Source organism: Mus pahari, chromosome 1 (genome assembly GCF_900095145.1).
Source record: "Mus pahari chromosome 1, PAHARI_EIJ_v1.1, whole genome shotgun sequence".
NCBI lineage: Eukaryota > Metazoa > Chordata > Mammalia > Rodentia > Muridae > Mus > Mus pahari.
Window position 1 is genome coordinate 123,677,717 of NC_034590.1, and position 25,128 is coordinate 123,702,844.

The 25,128-nt window shown below is 39.9% G+C and overlaps 2 protein-coding genes across 2 annotated transcripts; both read right to left on the reverse strand.

Annotated features, from left to right (window-relative positions):
* Positions 1-227: 227 nt before the first annotated feature.
* Oosp2 (oocyte secreted protein 2) lies at positions 228-13,340 on the reverse strand. Its single transcript, XM_021222093.1, has 4 exons — positions 13,233-13,340; positions 4,345-4,526; positions 2,509-2,612; positions 228-504 (listed from the first exon to the last, which is right to left on the reverse strand). The coding sequence occupies exons 1-4, from the start codon at positions 13,306-13,308 to the stop codon at positions 360-362; spliced, it is 507 nt and encodes a 168-aa protein (XP_021077752.1). The 5' UTR covers positions 13,309-13,340; the 3' UTR covers positions 228-359.
* A 3,859-nt stretch (positions 13,341-17,199) lies between these two features.
* LOC110330410 (oocyte-secreted protein 1-like) lies at positions 17,200-24,748 on the reverse strand. Its single transcript, XM_021210501.1, has 4 exons — positions 24,673-24,748; positions 22,411-22,592; positions 21,078-21,175; positions 17,200-17,344 (listed from the first exon to the last, which is right to left on the reverse strand). Exons 1-4 carry the CDS (start codon positions 24,746-24,748, stop codon positions 17,200-17,202), a joined length of 501 nt encoding a protein of 166 aa, XP_021066160.1.
* Between the last annotated feature and the right edge of the window lie 380 nt (positions 24,749-25,128).

The window sequence follows — 25,128 nt, forward strand, 5'->3', positions numbered from 1 at the left end:
CACACCACCGCCACCAGCGTGCATGCACACCACCGCCACCAGCAGCACACTTTAAAAAATAAACATTAAACATTCAAATTTGCCATTAAGGACATAGTCTTGAATCTAGGTACAAAAGAGAAACATTAAAACAAAAGAGAACATTTAAATGACTAATATAAATTGCCTAGTAGATAACGTCTAATTTACAAGCCATACACAGGAGTAAAATAATCAAAGAATGCATCTTCATAAGCAGAACCTTTATTTCATTGGTGGATAGGAATGAGATATCTAAGGAGAAAATTATGCCAGGGTTTTTTTCTTACTGAAAGAAAAAAGGTTGTCTTACAGTGAAATTTGTGGTGCCAGCACTGTCCCTATCTCCTATTCTGGGAGGAACCAGCTTGGTAAACATTTAATAACCCCAACTCTTCTGGCGTAGCTTCAAAATCAGTCATAAAGGGACTCTTATCTATTGGGGGGTCCTCCTCAGTAGACACTGGCATAAGCCACACAGACTTCCTAAAGAAAAGGGGAACAGAGAGAATCAAGATTGGAGTTCTTGGTGCCATAGCTTTCCAAGTCAAAACTTGGAATCAAATTATTCTTATCTATATTAAACACCATTACATCATCAACCTGATAACTTGGAAGTCAGAGACAACAGAATCTGTGCAAGTTCAAGACAGGTCTACCTACTGGAGTTTCCAGTCAGTAACTCCGTTGGATTTCTGAAGGTGAATGAATGGATGTATGTTTGCAATTTTAAAGTCTATGCCCCAAAGCTCTACTCATGTCTGTTTGTCTGACTAGTCATCTTTTTTTTTTTTATTTTAGATTTATTTATTTTATCAGTAAGAAATTTTTGCCTGCAGGTATGTATGCATACCATGTTCACGCCTTGGTGACTCAGGAAATCAGAAGATTTAAGACCCCTGAAACAGCAGAGATTGATGGCTGTGAACCATCATGTGGGTGCTAGGAAATGAACCTAGGACATCTGCAAAAGCTTTAAGCACTCTTATTCTCTGAGTCTTCTTCCTAGTCCTTTGCCATCACTTTTCCTTAGGTAGGTAGGTCAAAACCAAGAGAGTAATTATTGTTGACAGAGGAATGCCCATTCATCTCTGTTATTATGGCGGCCTCTGAAGAAGCACTAGCTATGAGACAATGGTCAAAACTCCACATTACAACCAGCGTTTAGTGGTATATACAAAAGATGATACATTTATGTATGCATATGCATGTATGTCTATATGACTTAATCAAGTTTGGCTCTACTTTGGGGTTCTGGTACACCCCAGAATGTCATTAAATCCTTCAATCTAGTTTACCTTAGAAAAATAGTTATATGGAAGGTCATAAATACTACCAAGGTAAATATATTTTCTGCCACTGAAATCCACACATAAGGGTGGTAATGATGGTAAATTTTATCTTATGTGTATTTTATCACAGTAAAACAAACAAAAAAACATATGATTTGCCACATTAAAATATATTACACGTTTACTCTAAGCTCTAAATTCTTTTTAATATCAAGTATTTTTATATATTAGACAAGGTTATAAGTTGCTTTATGATTTCTACACTTGCCCCTAAGAATTTTTAATATTCAATATAAACATTTCTACAACATGGCAAATAGTATATCAGGATGCTATTGCATTTCATCTCAAAGTTCCTATAGGGCACTGTCTGGATCCAATATTAGTTCCATAAAATTGCAAACAAGTGATTTAAACAAACAGGTGAATGAGCCCTTCTTCATTCTCTACTAGTTCCTATTAAAATGGTTTGTTTTCACTCACATTTTAGCCATGCAGTCTCATAACTTAAAAAAGTTTATTACAAGAACTGTACTATAAATGAGTTAACAGCAAAATACATTGATGTCATGGACCAGTGGCTTAGCAGGTAAAGGTTCATGCCAGATAGTCTTATGACCCAAGTTCAATTCCCAGAGACACCACAGGTTGGAAACTGAGCAACAATTCCCACAACTTGTCCACTGACCTCCATACAAACACTGTGGCATATGCACCCACAAATATACACAAAATAATTAAATAAATAAACAAATATAAAACAAACTAAATTTCAGATTCCCAAATTAATGTGTGTGTGTGTGTGTGTGAATGCCTAATTCTTCTATTTATTGAGGTGATAGAATATTTTATCTTGATTTGTAGCTGTAAACTACAAAACTGTAAAATAATCTCTGACTATTAGACTACGTGTTAGACCCTTTCAAGTCCATAGTGTTTTGATTCTAAAATTAAGTAATATATTTAACTTTTAGAAATGTAATTTTTTTTTCCAGAGCTGAGGATCGAACCCAGGGCCTTGTGCTTGCCAAGGCGAGCGCTCTAACACTGAGCTAAATTCCCAACCCCTAGAAATGTAAATTATTAAGGTATCTACTGAATAGTGTTTGAACTATTCTCATAGGCAAGTAAGGACATCATCTCCAAATTCTCCGTTTCTGTAAGAGCAGCTTAAAGGAGAGCGATCCGCAGGACTCACCGAGAGGCAGAACACTGCAAAGGGACTATCTGAAGTTCCAAACAATGATTCCTTGGACGAAAGTACATCTCAGTTTCAAAACAGATGGTTTCTTTTGAGATAACCTAGGAAATCACACTGGTTAGGAGGAAGGTATCCTAGCAACAGAAGAGTCATTCATAGAAGAAAACATGAAACAGAAATCATCACTATTTCTGTCATTCTCAGGTGCATGTGAAGTTCCAGTCACTTAACAATGGGACAGAAAAGGAGCACTGTAAGAGTGAACTGAAAGTACTTTTAGACAGGAGCATCCTAAGACACAGAAGTAACCTGTCACTTAACAGTCTTTCTAATAGAATATCAATGAAAAGCATTCAGTAGTTGTTTCTGAGTGCCTTTGTCTCTCTGACTCTCCATCTTTCTCTTTGGAACTCTGTCACATCTCCCTGCTCGTGTGTGTGTGTGTGTGTGTGTGTGTGTGTGTGTGCACATATGTACTCATGCACCTATACTCACACATGACTGTATTGTTTCCTTGTGTTTGCACATGGCCCTCATATACTAGATTCACATAAGTGTGTGGATGTACCCATCCATTTGTAAATATGCAGAGGCCAGAGCATAATGTATATATTTTCCTCTATTATGCTCCAACTTATTGCTTCCAGGCATGGTCTTTCATGAAATCAGAAGCTCACCATTTGGACCAGGCTTGCTGGCCAGTAGGCCCTCAGCATCCACCCATCTCTGTTCCCCAGTGCTAGGATAACAGGCCTCTACAGACACACCTTCCTTTTCACATGGTTTGAGGGCTTTCAAATTCAGGTTCTGATGTTTGCAGAGACAGCACTCTTACCCACAGAATGATTTCTTCAGCCCTCAGCAGTTTTTTAGTAACACAATTTAAAACCAAATATATATTTTTTAAAAATGGTTTAAAGCACAGATTCTGGAGGGAAATCAGTCTTACTTATTAGTAAAATTTCACTAGCTCATTAATCACACCTGGGCAAATTGTACAACCCCCATCTGAAGCTCCAGGTGCCTAATTTTCCAAATGCAATGCCCTATCACAAGTGATAAGACAGTCAGTGAGCTCCAAAATATTACTATAGTATAAATATAAACTTTAAAAATCTATCGGGAAACAATGTCCCAGAATAAAATTACAGTTTTAATATATCCTTAGCTGAATAGCTAACAGATATATAACTCAAACTAAAATTCACTCCCGTGTAGGCACACATCCTAATGGAGCATGGGTAAATTTCAGATGACTTAACTGAATTGACTATTGAATTGAACATTTGATATAGCATGCATTGCCAGGACTGGTGATCTGGAACATTAGAAGCATTAATACAATTTAAAATTATTTGTGAAGGGGCTAGGAAGATGGATCAGTGAATAGAAGTGCTTGAGGCTCTTGCAGAGAATTTAATTTGGGTTCCAAGCACCCACATCAGGTGGCCTACAACTGTCTGTAACTCCAGGGAATCCAAAGTCCTCTTTTGGCCTTCATGCATACCTGTAGATATTCATGCACAAAGATAGATAAGCAAAAATGAAATTTTGCTTAATAACTTCTTGCCAAGATTTTGTGAAATAGACTAGAATCTTTTTAAATTATTTAAAATCATTGCCTGCATTATGAGTCTGAAGATCTGTGCTACAAATTTCTGGGCCTGAAATTAACCCAATAATTGGGGAGGAATACATGTGGGAGTCTAATATACTATAGTCATTGGTTATTACCAGCAGAATCATGGATATGGGTCAGTTAAAGGACCATAATGTTAACAGTAAGCAAATAGGCACTTGTTACTTTTACAGACAGTACTATAAAGTTCTCACCTTTGACCTGATGCCACAGTGAAAAACAGGGTATATGAAATCATATTGATATGTGTGTATTTTAGTTGCAGGGCAGCCATGTCCCAGAAATAATTCATCAGCAAAAACATATGGGTTTCTTCTGTTCTGGGAAGTTGCACTAACAATGACCATCACCCAGTCCTGAGAACAACTTATATCCACTGCAGAAAAATACACATGAGAAAATGTCAAGTGTGCATTAACTTCAAGAAACAGCTAATTTTCTGTCAAGAGTAACATAGTTTTAAAAAGAGCTTATGACTGGTTTCCATCTGTGTCCCACAGCTAAGGCTGGCCCACAGCCCTCCACACCCAAATCCAGCCCAGAGAGAGCTGTTCTCCCAGGAGTGCTCTCACTCCTAAGCCTACAGATGAGACCTCCACTTTTGCTCCAATAACTGTCAAAAAGGAACCCAACAGAAGTGAAAAGGGCACAGGAACAGCAGATCAGCTGAGGACAGAATACTTCTGGTCTCCATCTGCACCCTGGAGCTAAGGGTGTCCCATTGCCCTCCTTACAAAAAACCCACCTGTAGAGAGCTGGACTCTCAAGGAGTGCTGACACACCCAAGATCACAGGTTCACAGGCCCAAAGAAGGGAAAAACCCCACTCAGAGACAGCAAAAGCAGGTAGAACTTGAGATAACCAGATGGCAAGAGGTAAGCACAAGAACACATGCAACAGAAACCAAGGCTACTTGGCATCATCAGAACCCAGTTCACCCACTGCAACAAGTCCTGAATACCATACCAAACTGGAAAAGCAAGATTCATAATTAAAATTACATCTCATAATGATAGAGGACTTTAAGAAGTGCATTAAAAAACAAAACAAAACAAACAAACAAAAAACCTCCCTTAATGAAATGCAGGAGAACACAGGTAAAAAAGGTAGAAACCCTTAAAGAGGAAACACTAAAATCCCTTAAAGAATGACAGGAAAACACAATCAAACAGGTGAAGTAATTTAACAAAACTATCCAGGATCTAAAAATGGAAATAGAAGCAATAAAGAAATCATAAAAGAAGATAACCCTGGAGAAAGAAAACCTAGAAAAGAGATCANGAGTCATAGATGCAAGCATCACCAACAGAATACAAGAGATGGAGGAGAGAATCTCAGGTGCAGAAGATACCATAGAAAACATTGACACAAGAGGCAAAGGAAATGCGCACTGCAAAAAGCTCCTAACCCAAAACATTCAGGAAATCCAGGACACAATGAGAAGATCAAACCTAAGGATAATAGGTATAGAAGAGAGTAAAGATTTCCAACTGAAAGGGCCAGTAAATATCTTCAACAAAATTATAGAAGAAAACTTCCCTAACCTAAAGAAAGAGATGCCCATGAACATTAAAGAAGCCTACAGAACTCCAAATAGTTTGGACCAGAAAAGAAATTTCTCCCATCACATAATAATCAAAACACCCAATGCACAAAACAAAGAAAGAATACTAAAAGCAGTAAAAGAAAAAGGTCAAGTAAAATATAAAAGCAGACCTATCAGAATTACACCAGACTTCTCACCAGAGACAATGAAAGCCAGAAGATCCTGGGCAGATGTCATACAGACCCTAAGAGAACACAAATTCCAGCCCAGACTACTATACCCAGCAAAACTCTCAATTACCAGAGATGGAGAAACCAAGATATTCACAGACAAAACCAAATTTACACAATATCTTTCACAAATCCAGTCCCACAAAGGATAATAGACAGAAACCTCCAACACGAGGAGGGAAACTACACCCTATAAAAAGCAAGAAAGTAATCTGCTTTCAACAAACCCAAAAGAAGATATCCACACAAACATAAATCCATCTCTAACAACAAAAATACAGGAAGTAACAATCACTTTTCCTTAATATCTCTTAACACCAATGGACTCAATTCCCCAATAAAAAGACATATAGACTAAATAAATGGATACATAAGCAGGACCCAGCATTTTGCTGCATACAGGAAGTGCACCTCAGGGTCAAAGACTAAAACTACCTCAGAGTAAAAGGCTGGAAAATAATTTTCCAAGCAGATGGTCCCAAGAAACAAGCTGGAGTAGCCTTCAAATATCAAATAAAATCGACTTTCAACCAAAAGTTATTAAAACAGATAAGAAAGGACACTTCATACTCATCAATGGAAAAATCTACCAAGAAGAATTCTCAATTCTGAACATCTATGCCCCAAAGGCAAGGGCACCCACCTTCATAAAAGAAACTTTACTAAAGCTCAAAGCACGCATTACACCTCACACAATAATTGTGGGGGACTTCAACACCCCACTCTNATCAATGAACAGATCATGAAAACAAAAACTAAACAAAGACAGAGTGAAACTAACAGAAGTTATGGACCTAATGGATTTAACAGATAGTTATAGACTATTTCATCCTAAATCAAAATAATATACCTTCTTCTCAGCACCTCATGGTACCTTCTCCAAAACTGGCCATATAATCTGAGAAAAAACAGGCCTCAAGACATACAAAAAGATTGAAATAATCCCATGCATCTTATCAGATCACCAAGGATTAAGGCTGAGCTTCAATAACAACAAAAACAATAGAAAGCCAAGAAGCTGTACAACATTCTACTCAATGATAACCTGGTAAAGGAAGAAATAAAGAAAGAAATTATAAAGACTTTTTAAANTTAATGAAAATGAAGGTACAACATACCCAAACTTATGAGACACAATGAAAGCAGTCCTAAGAGGAAAACTCATAGCTCTGAGTGTCTCCAAAAAGAAACTGAAGAGAGCATACACTAGCAACTTAATAGCACATCTGAAAGCTCTAGAACAAAAAGAAGCAAATACACCCAAGAGGAGGAGATGGTAGGAAATAATCAAGCTTAGGACTGAAATCAACCAAATAGAAAAAAATGAACTATAAAAAGAATCAACCAAACCAGGGGCTGATTCTTTAGGAAAATCAACAAGATAAATCAACCCTTAGCCAAACTAAACAGAGGACACAGAGAAAGTGTTCAAATTAACAAAACCTGAAATAAAAAGGAAGACATAACAACAGAAACCCAGGAAATCCAAAACATCGTCAGATCCTACTACAAAAGCCTATACTCAACACAACTGGAAAATCTGGATGAAATGGACAATTTCATAGACAGATCCCAAATACTAAAGTTAAATTATGGCCAGAAAAACACATATAAGTAGTCCCATAACCCCTCAATAAATAGAAGCAGTCATTAAATGTCTCCCAACCAAAAAAAAAAAAAAAAAATGGGTTTAGTGCAAAGTTCTATCAGACCTTCAAAGAAGACCTAAAACCAACACTCTCCAAACTATTCCACAAAATAGAAACAGAAGGAACATTACCCAATTCATTCTATTAAGCCACAAGTATGAAAAGAAAGAGAACTTCACACTTATGAATATCAATGCTAAAATACTCAATAAAATTCTTGAAAACCAAATCCAAGAACACATCAAAACAATCATCCATCAAAATCAAGTAGGCTTCATCCCAGGGGATACAGGTACGGTTAAATATATGAAAATCCATCAACGTAATCCACTATATAAACAAACTCAAAGGGGGAAAAAAACACATGAGAATCTCACTAGATGCTGAAAAAGTATCTGACAACATGCTACACCACATCAAGGTAAAAGTTTTGGAGAAATCAAGAATTCAAGGCCCATAACTAAACATAGTAAAATCAATATACAGCAAACCAGTAGCCAACATTCAACTAAATGGAAAGAAACTTGAAGCAATCCCACTAAAATCAGGGACTAAACAAGGCTGCCCACTCTCCCCCAAACTATTCAATATAGTAAACAAAGTTCTATCCAGAGCAATAAGACAACAAAAGGAGGTCAAAGGAATACAAATTGGAAAAGAAGAAGTCAACATATTATTTCCAAATGATATGGCACTATACTTAAGTGACCCCAAAAATTCGACCAGAGAATTCCTAAACTTGATAAATTACCTCAGCAAAGTGGCTGGATAAAAATCAAGTCCAACACATTGGTAGCCTTCCTCTACTCAAAGGATAAACAAGCTGAGAAAGAAATTAGGGAAAGGACACCCTTCAAAATAGTCACAAATAATATAAAATACTTTAGTGTTTAACCAAGAAAGTGAAAGATCAGTATGACAACAACTTCAAGTCTCAGAAGAAAGAAATCAAAGACCTCATAAATGGAAAGATCACCATGCTGAAGGATTGGCAGGATTAATATAGTAAAACTGGCCATCTTGTTGAAGGCAATCTATAGATTCAATATAATCTCCATCAAAATTTCAACTTCCCAGCACTCAGGAGGCAGAGGCAGGCAGATTGCTGAGCTCAAGGCCAGCCTGGTCTACAAAGTGAGTTCCAGGACAGTCAGGGCTATACAGAGAAACGCTGTCTCGAAAACAAACAAACAAACAAACAAAACACTTCAACTCAATTCTTCATAGAGTTACAAAGAGCCATTTGCAAATTCATCTGGAATAACAAAAAACCCAGGATAGCGAAAAATATCTCAACAATAAAAGAACTACTGGGGGAATCAACATCCCTGCCATCCCTGACCTCAAGCTGTACTACAGAGCAATAGTGATAAAAAAATAAACAAAAACTACATGCTATTGGAACAGTGACAAGCAGGATGATCAATGGAATAGAGTTGAAGACCCAGAATGAACCCACACAACTATGGTCTCTTGATCTTTGACAAAGAAGCTAAAATCATCCAGTAGAAAAAGGACAGCATTGTCAACTAATGGTGCTGGTTCAACTGGAGGTCAGCATTTAGAAGAATGCAAATTAATACATTCTTATCTCCTTGTAAAAAGCTCAAGTACAAGGGGATCAAGGACCTCAAACCAGTTACACTGAAACTAATAGAAAAGAAAGTGGGGAAGAGCCTCAAGCACATGGGCACAGGGGGAATTTTCCTGAACAGAACACAAATAGTTTATGCTCTAAGATCAAGTATCAACAAATGGGACCTCATAAAACTACAAAGCTTCTATAAGGTAGAGGACACTGTCAATAGAACAAAACATCAACCAACATATTGGGAAAATACCTTTACCAACCCTACATCCAATAGAGGGTTAATATCCGATATATACAAAGAACTCAAGAAGGTAGACTCCAGAGAACCAAATAACCCTATTAAAAATGGGGTATAGAGCTAAACAAAGAATTCTCAACTGAAAAATACAATGGCCAAGAAGCACCTAAAGAAATGTTCAACATCTTTAGCCAACAGGAAATGCAAATCAAAAGAACCCTGAGATTCTACCTCACAACAGTTAGAATGGCGATAGCATTTGAAATGTAAATAAAGAAAATATCTAATAAAAAAAAAATCAGGTGACAGCAGATGCTGGCTGGCAAGGATGTGGAGAAAGAGAAACACCCCTCCATTGTTGGTGGGATTACAAGATGGCAACCACTGTGGAAATAAGTCTGGCAGTTCCTCAGAAAATAGTAGTGCCTGAGGACCCAGCTACACCACTTCTGGACATATACCCAAAAGATGCTCCAACATATAACAAGGACACATGCTCCACTATGTTCATAGCAGCTTATTTATAATAGTTAGAAGCTGGAAACAACCCAGATGTCCTTCAACAGAGGAATGGATAAAGAAAATGTGGTACATTTACATAATGGAGTACAACTCAGCTATTAAAAACAATGAATTCATGAAATTCTTAGGCAAATGGTTGGAATTAGAAAATATCATCCTGAGTGAGGTAACCCAGTTGCAAAAGAACACACATGGTATGCACTCACTAATAAGTAGATATTAGCCCAAAAGCTTGGAATACACAAGAGACAATTCACAAAGCATATGAAGCTCAAGAAGGAATACCAAAGTGTGGCTGCTTCAGTCCTTCTTAGAAGGGGGGAACATAATACTCAAGGGAGGAGTTACAGAGACAAAGTGTGGAGCAGAGACTGAAGGAAAGGCCATCCAGAGACTGCCCCACCTGGGGATCCATCCCATATATAGTCACCAAGCCCAAACACTACTGCAGATGCCAAGAGGTGCTTGCTGACAGGATCCTGATAGAGCTGTCTCCTGAGAGGCTGATAAGCCTTACAAAGACAGAGGCAGATGTTCTAAGCCAACCATTAGACTGAGCAAGGAAGAGTTAGAGAAAGGACTGAAGGATCTGAAGGGACAAAATCACCAACCCAAGAGTTCACATGGAGGGACCCATGGCTCCAGCTGCATATGTAGCAGAGGATGGCCTTGTTGGACATCAATGGGAGGAGAGGTCTTTTGCCCTGGGAAGACTCGATGCCCCAGGCTAGGAGAATGCCAGGGCAGGGAGGTAGAAGTGGATAGATGGGTGTGGTACCACCCTCATACAAGCAGGGGGAGGGAAGATGGGATAGGGGGGTTCTGGAGGGAAAACTGGGAAAGGCGATAACATTTGAAATAATAAATAAATAAAATATCCATTCAAAAAAAGCAAAAAAAAATGTAAAACACCATAAAGAGATAATTTATACAATAAATTATTTTTAAGTCACAATCTGCCACAAAAAAAGAGCCTATAAAGGACTTTGATATTATCATTATTCTCAAAATACATCTGCTTAATTATTCCCACATACATAGATGGATATGTGATATTTCACAGGTGAAAACCAGCAACATCAAGGACGAAAAAGTAAAATCACCTATGATTTCTTTCCTTCTGAAGAACTGGGATTCTACAAAAGGTGCTATATTCAGGAGTGTGTGAAAGGGAACACTTTATCCCCACAACCTTTGTGAGGAGGTGAAGAGAAAATATGGTCCAGAGGAACTCAAAACAGCTTCAACCATGAGAGAAAGGAGTCTGAAAAGAGAAAATGCACCCTCCTCACAGCTTTATAGTGCTGGGAAATCTACCCTCAGGTAAAACTTACTCTTAGCCTATACATGGAGATCCCAGGAAGCCAACCACAAAAGTTACTTTTAATGGATGAACTTCCCATAATGGAAAATATATGTGATCAATGAGTATGAGGCTACAGCGGCCTCCAAAACTCAGTGGGGCCTATGAGTTCTTGGACTTTGGAAATAAACCATCATTAAGAAGACAAGGTAAGTTTGGGGGAGGAAGGCAGGTGTTCTACATCTATGTCTTTGTGTGCTTAAAATGGTATTCTAATAGGATAATCAGGAAGAGCTTCCTTAAAAGAAATATAGATAGATAGATAAATAGATAGATAGATAGATAGATAGATAGATCAACATCTAAGATTAAAGCTGGTTTTAAAAAAGTGAACCTAGACATACTGAAAGTCCATTCTTTTTTTTAACTTATTTTATTAGATATTTTCTTCATTTACATTTCAAATGCTATCCGGAATGTCCCCTATACCCTCCCCCCACCCTGCTTCCCTGCCCACCCACTCCCAATTCTTGGCCCTGCTGTTCCCCTGTATGGGGCATATAAAATTTGCAAGCCCAAGGGACATCTCTTCCCAACGATGGCTGACTAGGCCATCTTCTGTTATATATGCTGCTAAAGACATGAGCTCTGGGAGTACTGGTTAGTTCATAATGTTGTTCCACCTATAGAGTTGCAGACCCCTTCAGTTCCTTGGGTAATTTCTCTAGCTCCAAGTCCATTCTTTTAAGCTTTACTCCCGCCTCCTATCACCACATTTCAGTCAGTTGGACACTTTATGGTGGTTCCTCCAACATCTAAAAAATTACTGAGACCCACACATAAGTGTTGAATCATCAACTTAAGCAATTCTTCCTGACCCCAAACAGTAATTAGGACCAGGGCACAGATACCTTACTCAATCTGTCCCAGGAAGCTGGAATCTGCTAGTTACCGCTTCCTCTGCATGTGCTGTCTATTTCAGCCATTAACTGTTACAGTAGCCTAAAGACTGCATTGTAAAGTGAAAGGATACCAGAACCCGCATATGGTCCTCACTCCGACAAGGTCTCCAAGCCAAACAGACAAATAAGAAACCCGTATTTCAGTTCTACAGGAAACTCCACTTCTAACAACGGCAATAGACAAGCCAACTTTGTAAATAATAATAAACAACACAAGAATTCTGCCTTGGAAAAGCTAGCATTTAGTCAGATCTTAAAACTAGAAGGTATCTTGATTCTACGTGAAATGGGAGGGGGGAAGATATTAAAATGAACCTTTAAACATGACAGACTTGCTTTATCTTGGTCTTCATGGCTTCTTAGGACCATCACCATCTGATGATATGGGAGAGTGGCAGAGCAGTACATTTGTGTGTGTGTGTGTGTGTGTGTGTGTGTGTGTGTGTGTGTGTGTGTGTGTGTTTCTACAGCCCAGGCTAGCCTCAAAATTGCTATATAGCCAAAGGTGACTTTGAACTCCTTATTCACTAGCTTCCCCTTCACAAGTACTAGAAATATATAGACTTGTATCATCACAACCAGTTAGGGCAATACTATTAAAAGAACAGAAAGCAATATCATCAAGAAGAAATATGGAGATTCTAGACATAGGAAGGTCAGTTTCGGAGATACAGTACCACTGATTTCAAACTATCAAAGTACAGATAATTGGCAGTAGATTTGAAAAGGGAGACTTAGATGCAGAGCCATGGAATATTTATGTAAATGAGGCACATTATACAGAAATATACCAAAGCATAGGAAAGGAAAATGTCTGAGAACTTAGACATTAGGCAGAAAGAGGAAACATGTAAATTCACAAGTCTGCTTTGCCTGAAAGTATTGGTCTTCCAGAAAATTTATAGCAACATCACAGCTCTGTAGGGAGGAAAAGGACCATAGAAAGCAATCACTACACTGCTTTATCAAGGAAGTATCCTTAAAAGGAGCATGCATGGAAGGCAATCAATCATTACCCTTTCTACGGTGATGCTCACTTACCATCAATGTCCCAAGCACAAGTCCAAACCAAGACAGTAAGGTAAACCAGGACCTCTAAAGCTATAGAGACCCCCATTTGTCAGACTTCCCCAACAGCATCACTCAGAAACAATGGGGAAAAGTCATGGCTGATTTAAGTGATTTTATATGGCAGCCCATGGTCAGCTGCCTTCATTTTTTCTTATTGAGGTAGCCTGTAGGGGTGAGGGAGCGCTCACTGATGGGCTAACTACTTAAAACTCAGGTTTTCCAGATTCTTTACACCACAGATCTCAAAGAAGCATACATGATAGGTGGATCATGCTCTAGTGGATGGTCCCACCACTGTGCAGCACAAATTAGATTCGCTAAAGTATCACAAAAAGAAGACAGAAGTTTGGGGGTGGGTATGGAAAGAGGGCTAGAGCTAAGAAAAGTAGAGGTAAGAGCCAGGAGTAGATATTATAAAAATACACTGTATAGTGTATGGATTTTTTCAAAGAAAAAAATTTAAAAGATAATTTTAAATGTTTCAATTAATAACTATCTGCAATGGACTGTTAAAGTCATCTAAATGCCTGCAATTACAATATTGACAGTAACCACTATGTTGTTGGAAATAGTTTTTTTTTTAAATCAGATATTTTCTTTGTTTACATTTCAAATGTTATCCCCTTTCCTGGCCTGCCCCCTGCAGAAACCCCCTACCCATTTCCCCTCCCCCTGCTTCTATGAGGGTGCTCCCTCACCCATCAACCCACTCCTACCTCCCTGCCCTGCCTTTCCCCTACACTGGGGCATAGAGCCTTCACAGGACCAAGGGCCTCTCCTCCCATTGATGCCTGACAAGGTCATCCTCTGCTTCATATGCAGCTGGAGCCATGGGTTCCTCCTTGGTAGTTTAGTCTCTGGGAGCTCTGGGGGTTGGGGACCTGGTTGGTTGATAATGTTGTTCTTCCTATGGGTTGCAAAGCCCTTCAGATCATTCAGTCCTTTCTCTAACTCCTCCACTGGGGATAACATGCTCAGTCCAATGGTTGGCTGAGAGCATCAACCTCTGTATTTGTTAGCCTGTAGCAGAGCCTCTCAGGAGACAGCTATATCAGGCTCCTGTCAGCACTCACTTTTTGGCATTCACAATACTGTCTGCAATTGGTGACTGTATATGGCATGGATCCCCAGGTAGGGTACTCTCTGGATGGCCTTTCCTTCAGTCTCTGCTCCACACTTTATCTCCATATTTGCTACCATGAAAATTCTGTTCCCTCTTCTAAGAAGGACTGAAACATCCACACTTTGGTATTCCTTCTTCTTGAGCTTCATGTGGTCTGTGAATTGTACCTTGGGTATTCCAAGCTTTGGGGCTAATATCTGCTTATCAGTGAGTGCATACCATGTGTGTTCTTTTATGATTTGGTTACCTCACTCAGGATGATATTTCTGTTTCCATCCATTTGCCTAAGAATTTTATGAATTCATTGTTTTTAATAGCTCAGTTGTACTCTATTGTGTAAATGTACCACATTTTCTTTATCCATTCCACTGTTGAGGGACATCTGGGTTATTTCCAGCTTCTAGCTATTATAAATAAGGCTGCTATGAACATAGCGGAGCATGTGGCTGTAATATATGTTGGAGCATCTTTTGGGTATATGTCAAGAAGTGGTACAGCTGGGTCCTCAGGTAATACTATGTCCAATTTTCTGAGGAACTGCCAGACTGATTTCCAAAGTGGTTATAACAGCTTGCAATCCTACCAACAATGGGGGAGTGTTCCTTTCTCTACATCCTCACCAGCATGCTGTATTGTCACCTGAGTTTTTGATCCTAGCCATTCTGAATGGGGTGAAGTGGAATCTCAGGGTTCTTTTGATTTGCATTTCCCTGATGACTAAGGATGTTGAACATTTCTTTAGGTGCTTCTTGACCATTTGAGTTTCCTCAGTTGAGAATTCTTTGTTTAGTTCTGTAACCCATTTGGACTTTTAACATTTTTGAGATTTAAACATTTTAACATTGTTGAGATTGTGGAGACATTTAAAGTTGGACTAAATGTATTTTGCATTATTCTATGTTTAGATATGGCCCCCATAGACTGATATGTTTAAACAAGCCTATGGGGACCAGGAAGTGGAATGTTGTGGTTTATATATGCTTGGCCCAGGGAGTGGCACTATTAGAAGATGTGGCCCCGTTGGAGTAGGTGTGTCACTGTGGAGGTGGGCTTTAAGACCCTCATCCTAGCTGCCTGGAAACCAGTATTCTGCTAGCAGCCTTCAGATGAAGATGTAGAACTCTCATCTCTGCATGCACCAAGCCTGCCTGGATAGTGCCATGCTCCTGCCTTGATAATGGACTGACCCTCTGAACCTGTAAGCCAGCCCCAATTAAATATTGTCATTATAAGAGTTGCCTTGGTCATGGTGTCTATTCACAGCAGTAAAACCCTAACTAAGACAGGTGGTGAATAAGGGGAACCACTATAAAGTCCCAGACACCAGGCATATGAGAGGCTCCCAGGACCCAGTGGGGATGATATTAGCTGAAGTACCAAACACTGGGGAGATAGAACCTTAAGAGACCACCTCCAGTAGAGAGACATGGCCCCCAGTAGAGGGATGAGGTCACCCACTCGTCTCAAATTTTTTAACCCAGAATTGTTCCTATCTAAAGGAAACTCAGGGACAAAAAAAATGGAGTAGAGACTGAAGGAAAGGCCATCCAGAGACTGCCACACCTTGCCATCCATCCCATCCACAGACACCAAACCCTGACACAATTGCTGATGCCAAGAAGTGCTTGAAAACAGGAGCATGGTATGACTGTCCTCTGAGAGGTTCTCCCAGCACTTGACTAAGACAGCTGCAGATACTCACAGCCAACCATTGGATTGAGCCTGGGGACCCCAATAGAAGAGTTAGAGGAGAAGGACTGAAGGAGCTGAAGGGGATTGCAACCTCACAGGAAGAACAATATCAACTAACTGCACCCCATAGAGCTCCCAGGAACTAAATCACCAACCAAAGAGTATACATGACTGGGTCCATGGCTCCTGCTACATATATAGCAGAGGACTGCCTTATCTGGCACCAATGAGAGGAGAGGGGCTTGGTCATGTGGAGGCTTGTTGCCCCATTGAAATTTTAGAAGGGTTAGGCGGGAGTTGGTGGGTGGGTAGGGGAGCATACTCTTGAGGAAAATGAGAGGGGGATGAGGAGGGGGGTTTGGGAAGGAGAACATTTGAAATGTAAATAAGTAAAATAATAATAAAAAGAGCACATGCTCTTTCAGAGAACCAGAGTCTAGCTTGATGAACTCACGAGTTTACTGGGCCACCTTAGATATGTATGAGTGAGTCCCAAAACAGTGACATCACAGAACAGTCCCACCGCAGCCTAGGTGATGAGTTCTAAAAAGCTGTGTAGATGAAATCTTCCTTTTAATGTTTCACTCCTGAGGACATTAGCATCTCCCAAACCCACATGCAGTTGGGCAGGACCAGGTGCACCTGGTGATGGGGTGTGGTTTTGAGTTCAGCTGAGAGCCAGCCACCTCCCACTCCTCCTTCCATGAGAGAAGCACAAATAAATTACCCTTACTAGGTTTTTTTGGTTGTTTTTTTTTTTTTTTAAGGACAAAGTTGGAAAGAGGTAGGGAGGCTGAAGGATGGATTTTGGAGGAGTTAAGGGGAAGAATAGGAGGGCTGAATAAGATCAAAATACAGTGTATACATACCTGAAATTCTCCCAGAATAAAATACTATAGTAAAAATTTTTCAAGAAAAAATAACTGTGATCATTAGGCTTAAAATATGCACATTAGTCCTTCAATAATTAGACACAGCATTAATGGGAAATTTTTATTCCTTAATCAGATTCTATACAGTTAAAAGCAGGGACAACTCCTTTTTAAAAAATAAGAATACATGAAGGTCACATTCCACTTTATTTAAAATTGAAATTTGCCTTTTTAAAAAGGGGATAAGAAGTCACCAGACCACCTGCATTCTGGAGAAATGGAACACTGAGAAGTTTTGATCCATGAAGCTAGGTACTTCAGCAGCCTCAGAGCTGCTTGTTTCAGAGGCCTGAGGCTCATTGGAGACCTGGTGGCCTTCGCTTGATGTTGAAACACTGAAAAGATAAAATATGATGTCATCAGAGGACAGTGATGACAACTATAAATATGTGCTCAGGAAGAAGGCTATCCAGGTGACACTGCTTGTTTGGACCACCAATTGTAGGTCTCAATATAGGTACACCACACACTTTGAGGTCGAGCCCTACCCCACTCAGTTCCTCTCTGGAAACACCCTTCAGACACACCCATAGTTATGTCTCCTAGATTCCAGTCTTCAAGTAAGACCAACTATCACAGTACCCAAGAGGGACTTCACTAATTTCTATGGGATCTCTACTGTCAATGTAATCCACTATATAAACAAACAAAGAAAAAAAAAAACACTTGATCCACATTAGATGTTAAAAATGTTGAAAAGCATTTGACAAAATTCAACATCCCTGCATGTTGAAAGTCTTGGAAAAAATCAGGAATTCAAGGCCCATACCTAAACATAGTAAAAGCAATATACAGCAAACCAGTAGCGAACATCTAACTAAAAGGACAGAAACTTGAAGCAATCCCACTAAAATCAGGGACTAGAAAAGGCTGCCTTCTCTCTCACCATCTATTCAATATAGTACTTGAAGTTCTAGCTAGAGCAATTAGACAACAAAAGGAGGTCAAAGGGATACAAATTGGAAAGGAAGAAGTCAAAATATCATTATTTGCAGATGATATGATAGTATACTTAAGTGACTTCAAAAACTCTACCAGAGAACTCCTGTGACTGATAAACTTCAGTAAAATGACTGGATATAAAATTAACTCAAACAAACGAGTAACCTTCCTATATTCAGGAGGAAATATGGAGACAAAGTGTCAAGCAGAGACTGAAGGAAAGGCCAGCCAGAGACTGCCCCACCTGGGGATCCATCCCATATACAGCCATAGGGGGGAAGTTGGGAGCCTCTGGCAGGGAACGAAAAGGTAAACTGTATACAACACTGATGTCTCTCAAGTATCGATAATTCAGGGGTTACAACAATTACACTAGCAACTTAACAGCACACCTGAGAGCTCTAGAACAAAAAGAAAGAAACACACCCAAGAGGAGTAGATGGCAGGAGATAGTCAAAATCAGGGCTAAAATCAACCAAATAGAAACAAAGAATCAACAAATCCAAAATCTGGTTCTTTGAGAAAATCAACAAGATGTATAAATCCATAGCCAAACTAACGAAAGGGCCCAGAGTCAGCATCAGAATTAATAAAATCAGAAATGAAAAAAAAAGAGACATAACAATAGAAACTATGGGAATTCAAAAAATCATCAGATCCTACTACAAAAGCCTATACTCAACAAAACTGGAAAATCTAGATAAAATGAATGGAACTAGAAAATATCATCCTGAGTGAGGTAACTCAGACCCAAAATGACATGTATAGTATACACTCACTGATAAGTGAATATTAGCCCCCCAAAAAAGTTCAGAATACCCAGGATACTATCCACAAAACTCAAAAACATTAATAAGTTGGAGAGCCCAAGTGAGAACACCCCAATCCCACTTGGGAGGGAGAAAAAAAGCAACCTCAGAAGGGGGCAAGAGGGAGGCACCTGGGTGGGAATGGGGCAGGGAAGGGAAGAGGGGAACATGATCAGGTATCAGGTGGGGAGAACAGGACTGAAGAAGCCCTTGGGGCCAGCAGAAAGAATGGAAACAGGCAACCTCAGGAGGTAGGAAGTTTGGGGGGGGGGCTCCAGAATGTACCAGAGGCCTGGGAGGAGAGAGACTCTCAGGACCCAAAGGGATGAAGTGGGGAGAGGGAACTTATAGAGCCCACCTCCAGCAGAAAGTGAGTATCAAGTGAGGGATGAGGTTGCCATCCCACAGTCAAAAACTCTGACCTATAATTGTTACTATCTGAAAGAACTACAGGGAAAAAATGGAAATGAGCCTGAGCAAAAGGAGGCCCAGCGACAGGCCCAAATTGAGATCCAGCTCAAGGAGAAGCCCCACGGCCTGACACTATCACTCAGGCTATGGAGTGTTCACTAAAAGGGGGCCTATCATGACTGCCCTCCAAAAGACACAACAAGCAGCTGAAAGAGTCAGATGCAGATATTTACGCCCAACCAATGGACAGAAGCTGCTGACCCCTATGGCTGAATTAAGGAAAAGCTGAAAGAAGCTGAGGAGGAGGGTGTCTGTATAGGAAGACCAGCAGTCTCAATTAATTTGGACCCCTGTAATCTCTCAAAACATGAGACCACCAACCAGGCAGCATATACCAGCTGATAGGAGACCCCCTACACACATACAGCAGAGGACTGTTGAATCTTGACCCAGAGAAGATGCACCTCAAGAGAATTGAGGCACCAGGGAGTGATGAGGTCTGGTGGGGTGAGAGTGGGAGGTTGGGTGGGTGGGGGCATCCTCTTGGAGACTCAGGGGCAGGGCGGGGTGGGGGGAGGTGTGGGATGTGGAATATTCAGAGGGTAGACCAAGAGGGGGATAAAGACTGGACTGTTAAAAAAAAAAAAAAAGATTAAGGAATTTTAAAAAAAATCAAAGTTAAAAAAAAAAAATGACTGGCTCACATTAAGTTACAGTGAGGTCTTTTAACTACAAAAACAAAACAAAACAAAAAGAAGACAAATGAATGGAGCAAGTCAGCCTGCAGCCTGGAAGAGCTTTAAAACTTAAGCTAGGCTAACTCCCCAATCAGTGTGCACTCACTGTTCAAGGCTTGGGAACTTGTCTAGACTGACTCAGATATTCTTCTGTTTAATGTTTTACTTCCCTGAAGAACAGAATGTCATATGTCATAAATGCTGACGTAGTCTAAAATTATTTGAGACTGATCATACCTATTCTCTCTGTAGTTGTAACATTTGTCCAGGGACCAAAAAAAAATAAAATGTATCACAAAAGAAAAAAAATGTATTTCTTTTGAAATCATGAGTTTGAATCCTTTGTGGGCTGTGCATAAGCAAGCATCCTGGTTGCTACTCAGAGATGCAAGGCTCAGCCAGCCAAGGCTCTCCTCATTATTCATCCCTGCCCTCTCAGCTGATCCTTGCCGCCTCTGCTGGACCCTGGGTCAGATATTAAGTGGGGCCGATCCCTGTAGATATTAAATACCTTTAAATGTTTTTCTTCAGATGATTCTGAACAGAGAAATCTAATAGATTGTTCCCTAAAACCCTGCCAAGTTTATCATAACTTTGCCAAGACCTGATTAAAGTTGCTAATGATCTACACCTTAGACTTTCTCACGGGGATCAACTAATAAGATACAGAAAGAAGCTCAATCTCGCCCTATGGGTGTGATTTGAATCTGCCCCCTCCCCCTGTGGCTTCAGCACCATGCACCCACGACCTATGCTGCATTCTGGCCTTGATTTTTCTGATATACTGCTGTATCTTTCAGGATTTTTTTTTCTCTGTGTCCTGAGTAAACTTGAGTGTGGTCTTATTTCTAGAGCATTTGAGTGATTAGCTGGGTGACACCGGTGAGGTCTTCATTCGCTCTGACTAGTATTGGAAAAGTGGATTATCCTCCTTCTCTCTTCCAGCATGCTAACACTCTAGGAGATAACTGTAATTTTTAAAACCCAGGGCCAAGGATAGAGAGATTTCTATTCCCATTAGGTTTTGGTTCCTCCTACCACCATACCCCTATACCCATGTCCATGCCCACCCTGGGCTGTGTGATTTAACATGTAGGGCTGGGGTCTCTTATCTAAAGGGTCGAGGGGAAGCCAGAGCCTTGGACAGGTGCATGGCATACTGCACTCACCTGTGCAGAACACAGGACAAACTCATCTTAGCTCGTAGAGAAGCATTTTTTGAGATGTATGTAAGTTGCGTCTGCAGCAGAGTGACACCACAAAGAACCTACAGGAGTAAAGAAAATGTAACTCTGTTTATCTCACAGCTCTCAGGAGACTTCAAAGGACTTGAGTAGGAGCTTGTAAGTACTTCAAGTTCTCAAATAGAAAAGGTCATTTTCCAACAATTACTCATGGAATGCAGAACTAACTTTTAAATAAAGAGAAGAGTTCAATATGGTACACTTTCTGGATGTAAAAGCCACATAATACTTGTTAATTGAAAGATCAGATCTTCATTTCATATTTTTTAAAAAAAATCTTAGTGTCCAAAAAAAATCATGTGCTTTACACCTCCTTTCCAGGGGCAGAGTAGAAGGAAAAGTGTTGCTCATTGCAGAGACTGCCAGCTTTCAGAGAAGCCAAAATGCATTTGGAATCAATACTCCTGAGAATTTCACTTAAATGATTAACTCTGGACATCTGCTTTGATACTGGGACTCATATAATCAGCTGTCCTCAACAGCACAGGTTACTGGTGTGCTCCACCATGCCCAGTTTCTGTGCTGTTAGGGACTAAACACTGAGCCTTGTGCATGCTAGATGAGCACTCTAGCAACTGAGATGCACAGATACAGCCCCATACCCTGTGTCATTTCTTAAAAAATAAAATAAAATAAGAAAAGAACAACTGCCCTGATGAAGTTCCAGTTCTAATCAGTTCTCTGACCAGAGTGCTAAACTATCTGCAGGGTTGGCCACAGCTGAGTTCATCACAGACCAGCTTCTCCTCCACCCAACAGTCATTCTCCAAGGGCACTTCATGAGCACTCTTGTATCATGCATGCTTAGCTCCATCTAAAACTTTCTTCCTGTGTCACCAAATCTGCCATTCATCTCAACCTGTCAAAGTTGTACAATTCTCTTAATAAGTACTGTTACAGCACAGCCTCTCTGACTTGTATTTTCTTAATCACCTCAAAAATCCCAGTTATTGTTACACAGCAATATGCACAACTAACCTATCCATTCCCCCAATAAGGAACTCTAAAGACTTTTGTGATGTTTAACCAATGTTAGTCCCATCCACCTAAGGCTAGCCAAATGTCATGGGCTATAACTAGTTTGGGGAACTACTTTATAATATATAGAAAACTGGTCTCTACCCTCAGCTAGCAACTTAATATCATTTGTCCTGGATGTTAAAGACATTAATACAGCTGTGTGACAAATAGAAACTATAATTTCCATTTTGTGGAAGGGTCCCAAGGAAGGGACCATAGACACTATTTTCCTTCTTACTTTATTGACAATGCCGCAGGAGTTAGTACGGTAGGTAAATTCATAGATATCATTTGGCCAGACAGTGGTCACAGGGCAGCCAAATCCTAAAAACACTTCATCAGGTTCCATAAAAATGTTGGGAAATAGCGTAGCCTTGATCCTGAGATAGAACCAGTGATTGGCACATTGCAGACGAATGGCTAAGAAAAAGAAAGGAGAATATTTCTGTTAATAGGCTGCATAGCAATCATCAAAGAACATTTGAGCAAAGCTAGTTAATACAAGAGTTCATCCCCTAACAAAATAAAACATGTTAGAGAAGCAAGTCTATAAAAGATGATCACCTGTGATAACTTCATGCCTAAGAAACTCACATACACTCCTATATACCAAATATATATTTTTAGTAAGCCTGTCAGGGGGAGAAATCTATACACATTTAAAATGTTTTAATTCTGTTCTCTTCAGTTAGTATTTTTCTTAGGACAAGTCTTACTATGTAACTCTGGCTGGCCTTGAATTCAGAGATCCACCTACCTCTGCCTTCCAAGTGCTGAGATTAAAGGTGTGAGCCACCATGCACCAGTCTCAAAGTCAGCATTTTATACAGCTGGGGCATAAGGACACATTTCGATTGTAACATATGTGACGGACAGAACATGCTCTGCACTCCTGATCAACGCCTCCTCCTCTACTAGCCCTTGTCTTCACCTCTCTCCCCACAGCCTCATGATACATAAATGCGCCAAGGGTTGATGTAGTGATCAGAACTCGTCAAGAACACTGTAACCAACTTACTAAGCCATGCTTGTTTCATATTCCTAGAAGGCCTGCTCGTTTTGTTTTGTTTTATTTTTTTAAGGAAATTGAGGAGTGAATCTGGGGAAGAAGGGAGATGAGGGAGAGGGACTGGGAGGAATAGAGGGGAGGGGAAACTGTTTGGGATGTAATATATGAGAGAATTTTTAAAAGTAAAAACAAAAAGAAAAACCTAAGTATAAAGAAAAAAAAAAGAACACTACAGTCAAACAATTCTGTGTGCATGAAATTTGAGAGAAGATAATACCACATTTCTCTTTTTAACTCAGAATATATAGAGAAAATATTCTACACACACACACACACCAATAAATAACACATTAGATGTCCTAACAATAAGAAAAAAACAATTTGCAATGTATTCATTTCATGTATTACAAAATAGAAATTAAAATAAACCAAACCGCTGCTACAAATATCTTTAAATAATACTGAGCCAAGTAAAGCTGTAGAATGAACTATGAATAAAAACCAGATGCCTGCAAACTATACTTCTGTTTCTCTGAAGCTGAAGTGAAATTATGAAATATGCAGAGGAATGGCTGGTTAGTAATCTTCCATGTGAATAGAGAGACGATGCTGTGATTAGAGTGTCCGACCACAGGGACTCGCACTGTGACTGCCACTGTATCCTAAGTAAACGTAAGCAAAAGAAGCAAGCCAATGGGAATTTAATAAGTCCAGATAATGAGATAGTGGAGAGTAATACAATTCCTAGAGCTGTTGCCTTTAAACAGTTTCTAATAAAAAGAAATCGAACACACTAATCAATCCATTGAGAGTCTTGCAACTTCCCTAGCATCAAGACTGCATTATCTTGTTGAAAGTAATTTGACAAAAATACAGAACTTTTTATTGTAATTCTAAACTTTCAAACTAAGAGTCTACACTCATTTTAGGCAACCAAGCATTCTAGTTTGCTTGAAGTAGACTCGTTGGCATTTAAGCTGAGGACATTGGATCATTAGTCACCTTACTACAAGGAGCTGAACTTTCCTTTCAGTTACTGTGGCTTTATAACAGATTAAGTCTGTTATAGATCAATAACTGTTCCTGTCTGAAAGAATTACAGGGATGGAAATGGAGAGGAGCCTGCGGCCCCGGCCCCAACCCTCCAGAGTGCTGGATTAAAGGTGTGTACCAGCAAGCCCAGTGATTCCTGAGTTCTTAACAGCCAATGGATACCTCTGTACTGTCTAGGCCACTCCACTTTCCTTAAAACTTACTCACTTCAAGTACTGAGCCCCCAGAATGTGACATGGTCTGAAAAGGGTCAAAAGAAAAAGTGAGCTGGAGAAAGAAAAAAAAAAAAACTTAAGTTAGGACAGTGTCTAGCTTCAGTAGAATTGTGGCATTCTAAGATCATACATCTGAAAGAGACCAATCTATATGAAAAAGTCTAAATGCCACATCCCTCAGCACATGTTAAGAAATTACAACCCTCTAAGTCATGAGTGATACCTGACCAATCATCAGCACGAGTCTTCATAAAGGAAAGAAACAGGAGGAGCCCCAGTAGGGCCAGAAAAGGCTTCATTGCTCAGGCTGAAGATCAAACCTCACAGAGGAAATGAAAAACAGGACAGTAAGAGACCTTATGTGCTGGAACAAATGACCTCCAGGTGGGAGTAACTAACTAGCACCTTTAACAGCACACGTGCCAGCAGTTCCTTGTCTAAAGTGTAACACTTATTTAGGCACTGAAGAACTAGAGTGAACACGATGTAAAACCTGACCCTGGCGTGTTCTCATAGCACACTTGAAACCTAAATCCATCCGGGAATCCATCCCATCATCAGCCACCAAACCCAGACACTAATGCACATGCCAGCAAGATTCTGCTGAAGGGATCCTGATATAGCGGCCTCTTGTGAGGCTATGCCAGTGCCTGGCAAACACAGAAGTGGATGCTCACAG

Coding starts and splice junctions, on each gene's coding strand:
- LOC110330410 (XM_021210501.1), bottom strand. CDS start 24,748: ATGAAGCCTTTTCTGGCCCTACTGGGGCTCCTCCTGTTTCTTTCCTTT. Junction 21,176..22,410: donor CCTGCGGCATTGTCAATAAA/GTAAGAAGGAAA, acceptor TTACTCCTGTAG/GTTCTTTGTGGTGTCACTCT. Junction 17,345..21,077: donor TTGTCCTGTGTTCTGCACAG/GTGAGTGCAGTA, acceptor TTATCTTTTCAG/TGTTTCAACATCAAGCGAAG.
- Oosp2 (XM_021222093.1), bottom strand. CDS start 13,308: ATGGGGGTCTCTATAGCTTTAGAGGTCCTGGTTTACCTTACTGTCTTG. Junction 4,527..13,232: donor TTGTGCTTGGGACATTGATG/GTAAGTGAGCAT, acceptor ATTTTTCTGCAG/TGGATATAAGTTGTTCTCAG. Junction 2,613..4,344: donor ACTGTGGCATCAGGTCAAAG/GTGAGAACTTTA, acceptor GTGATTTCCTAG/GTTATCTCAAAAGAAACCAT.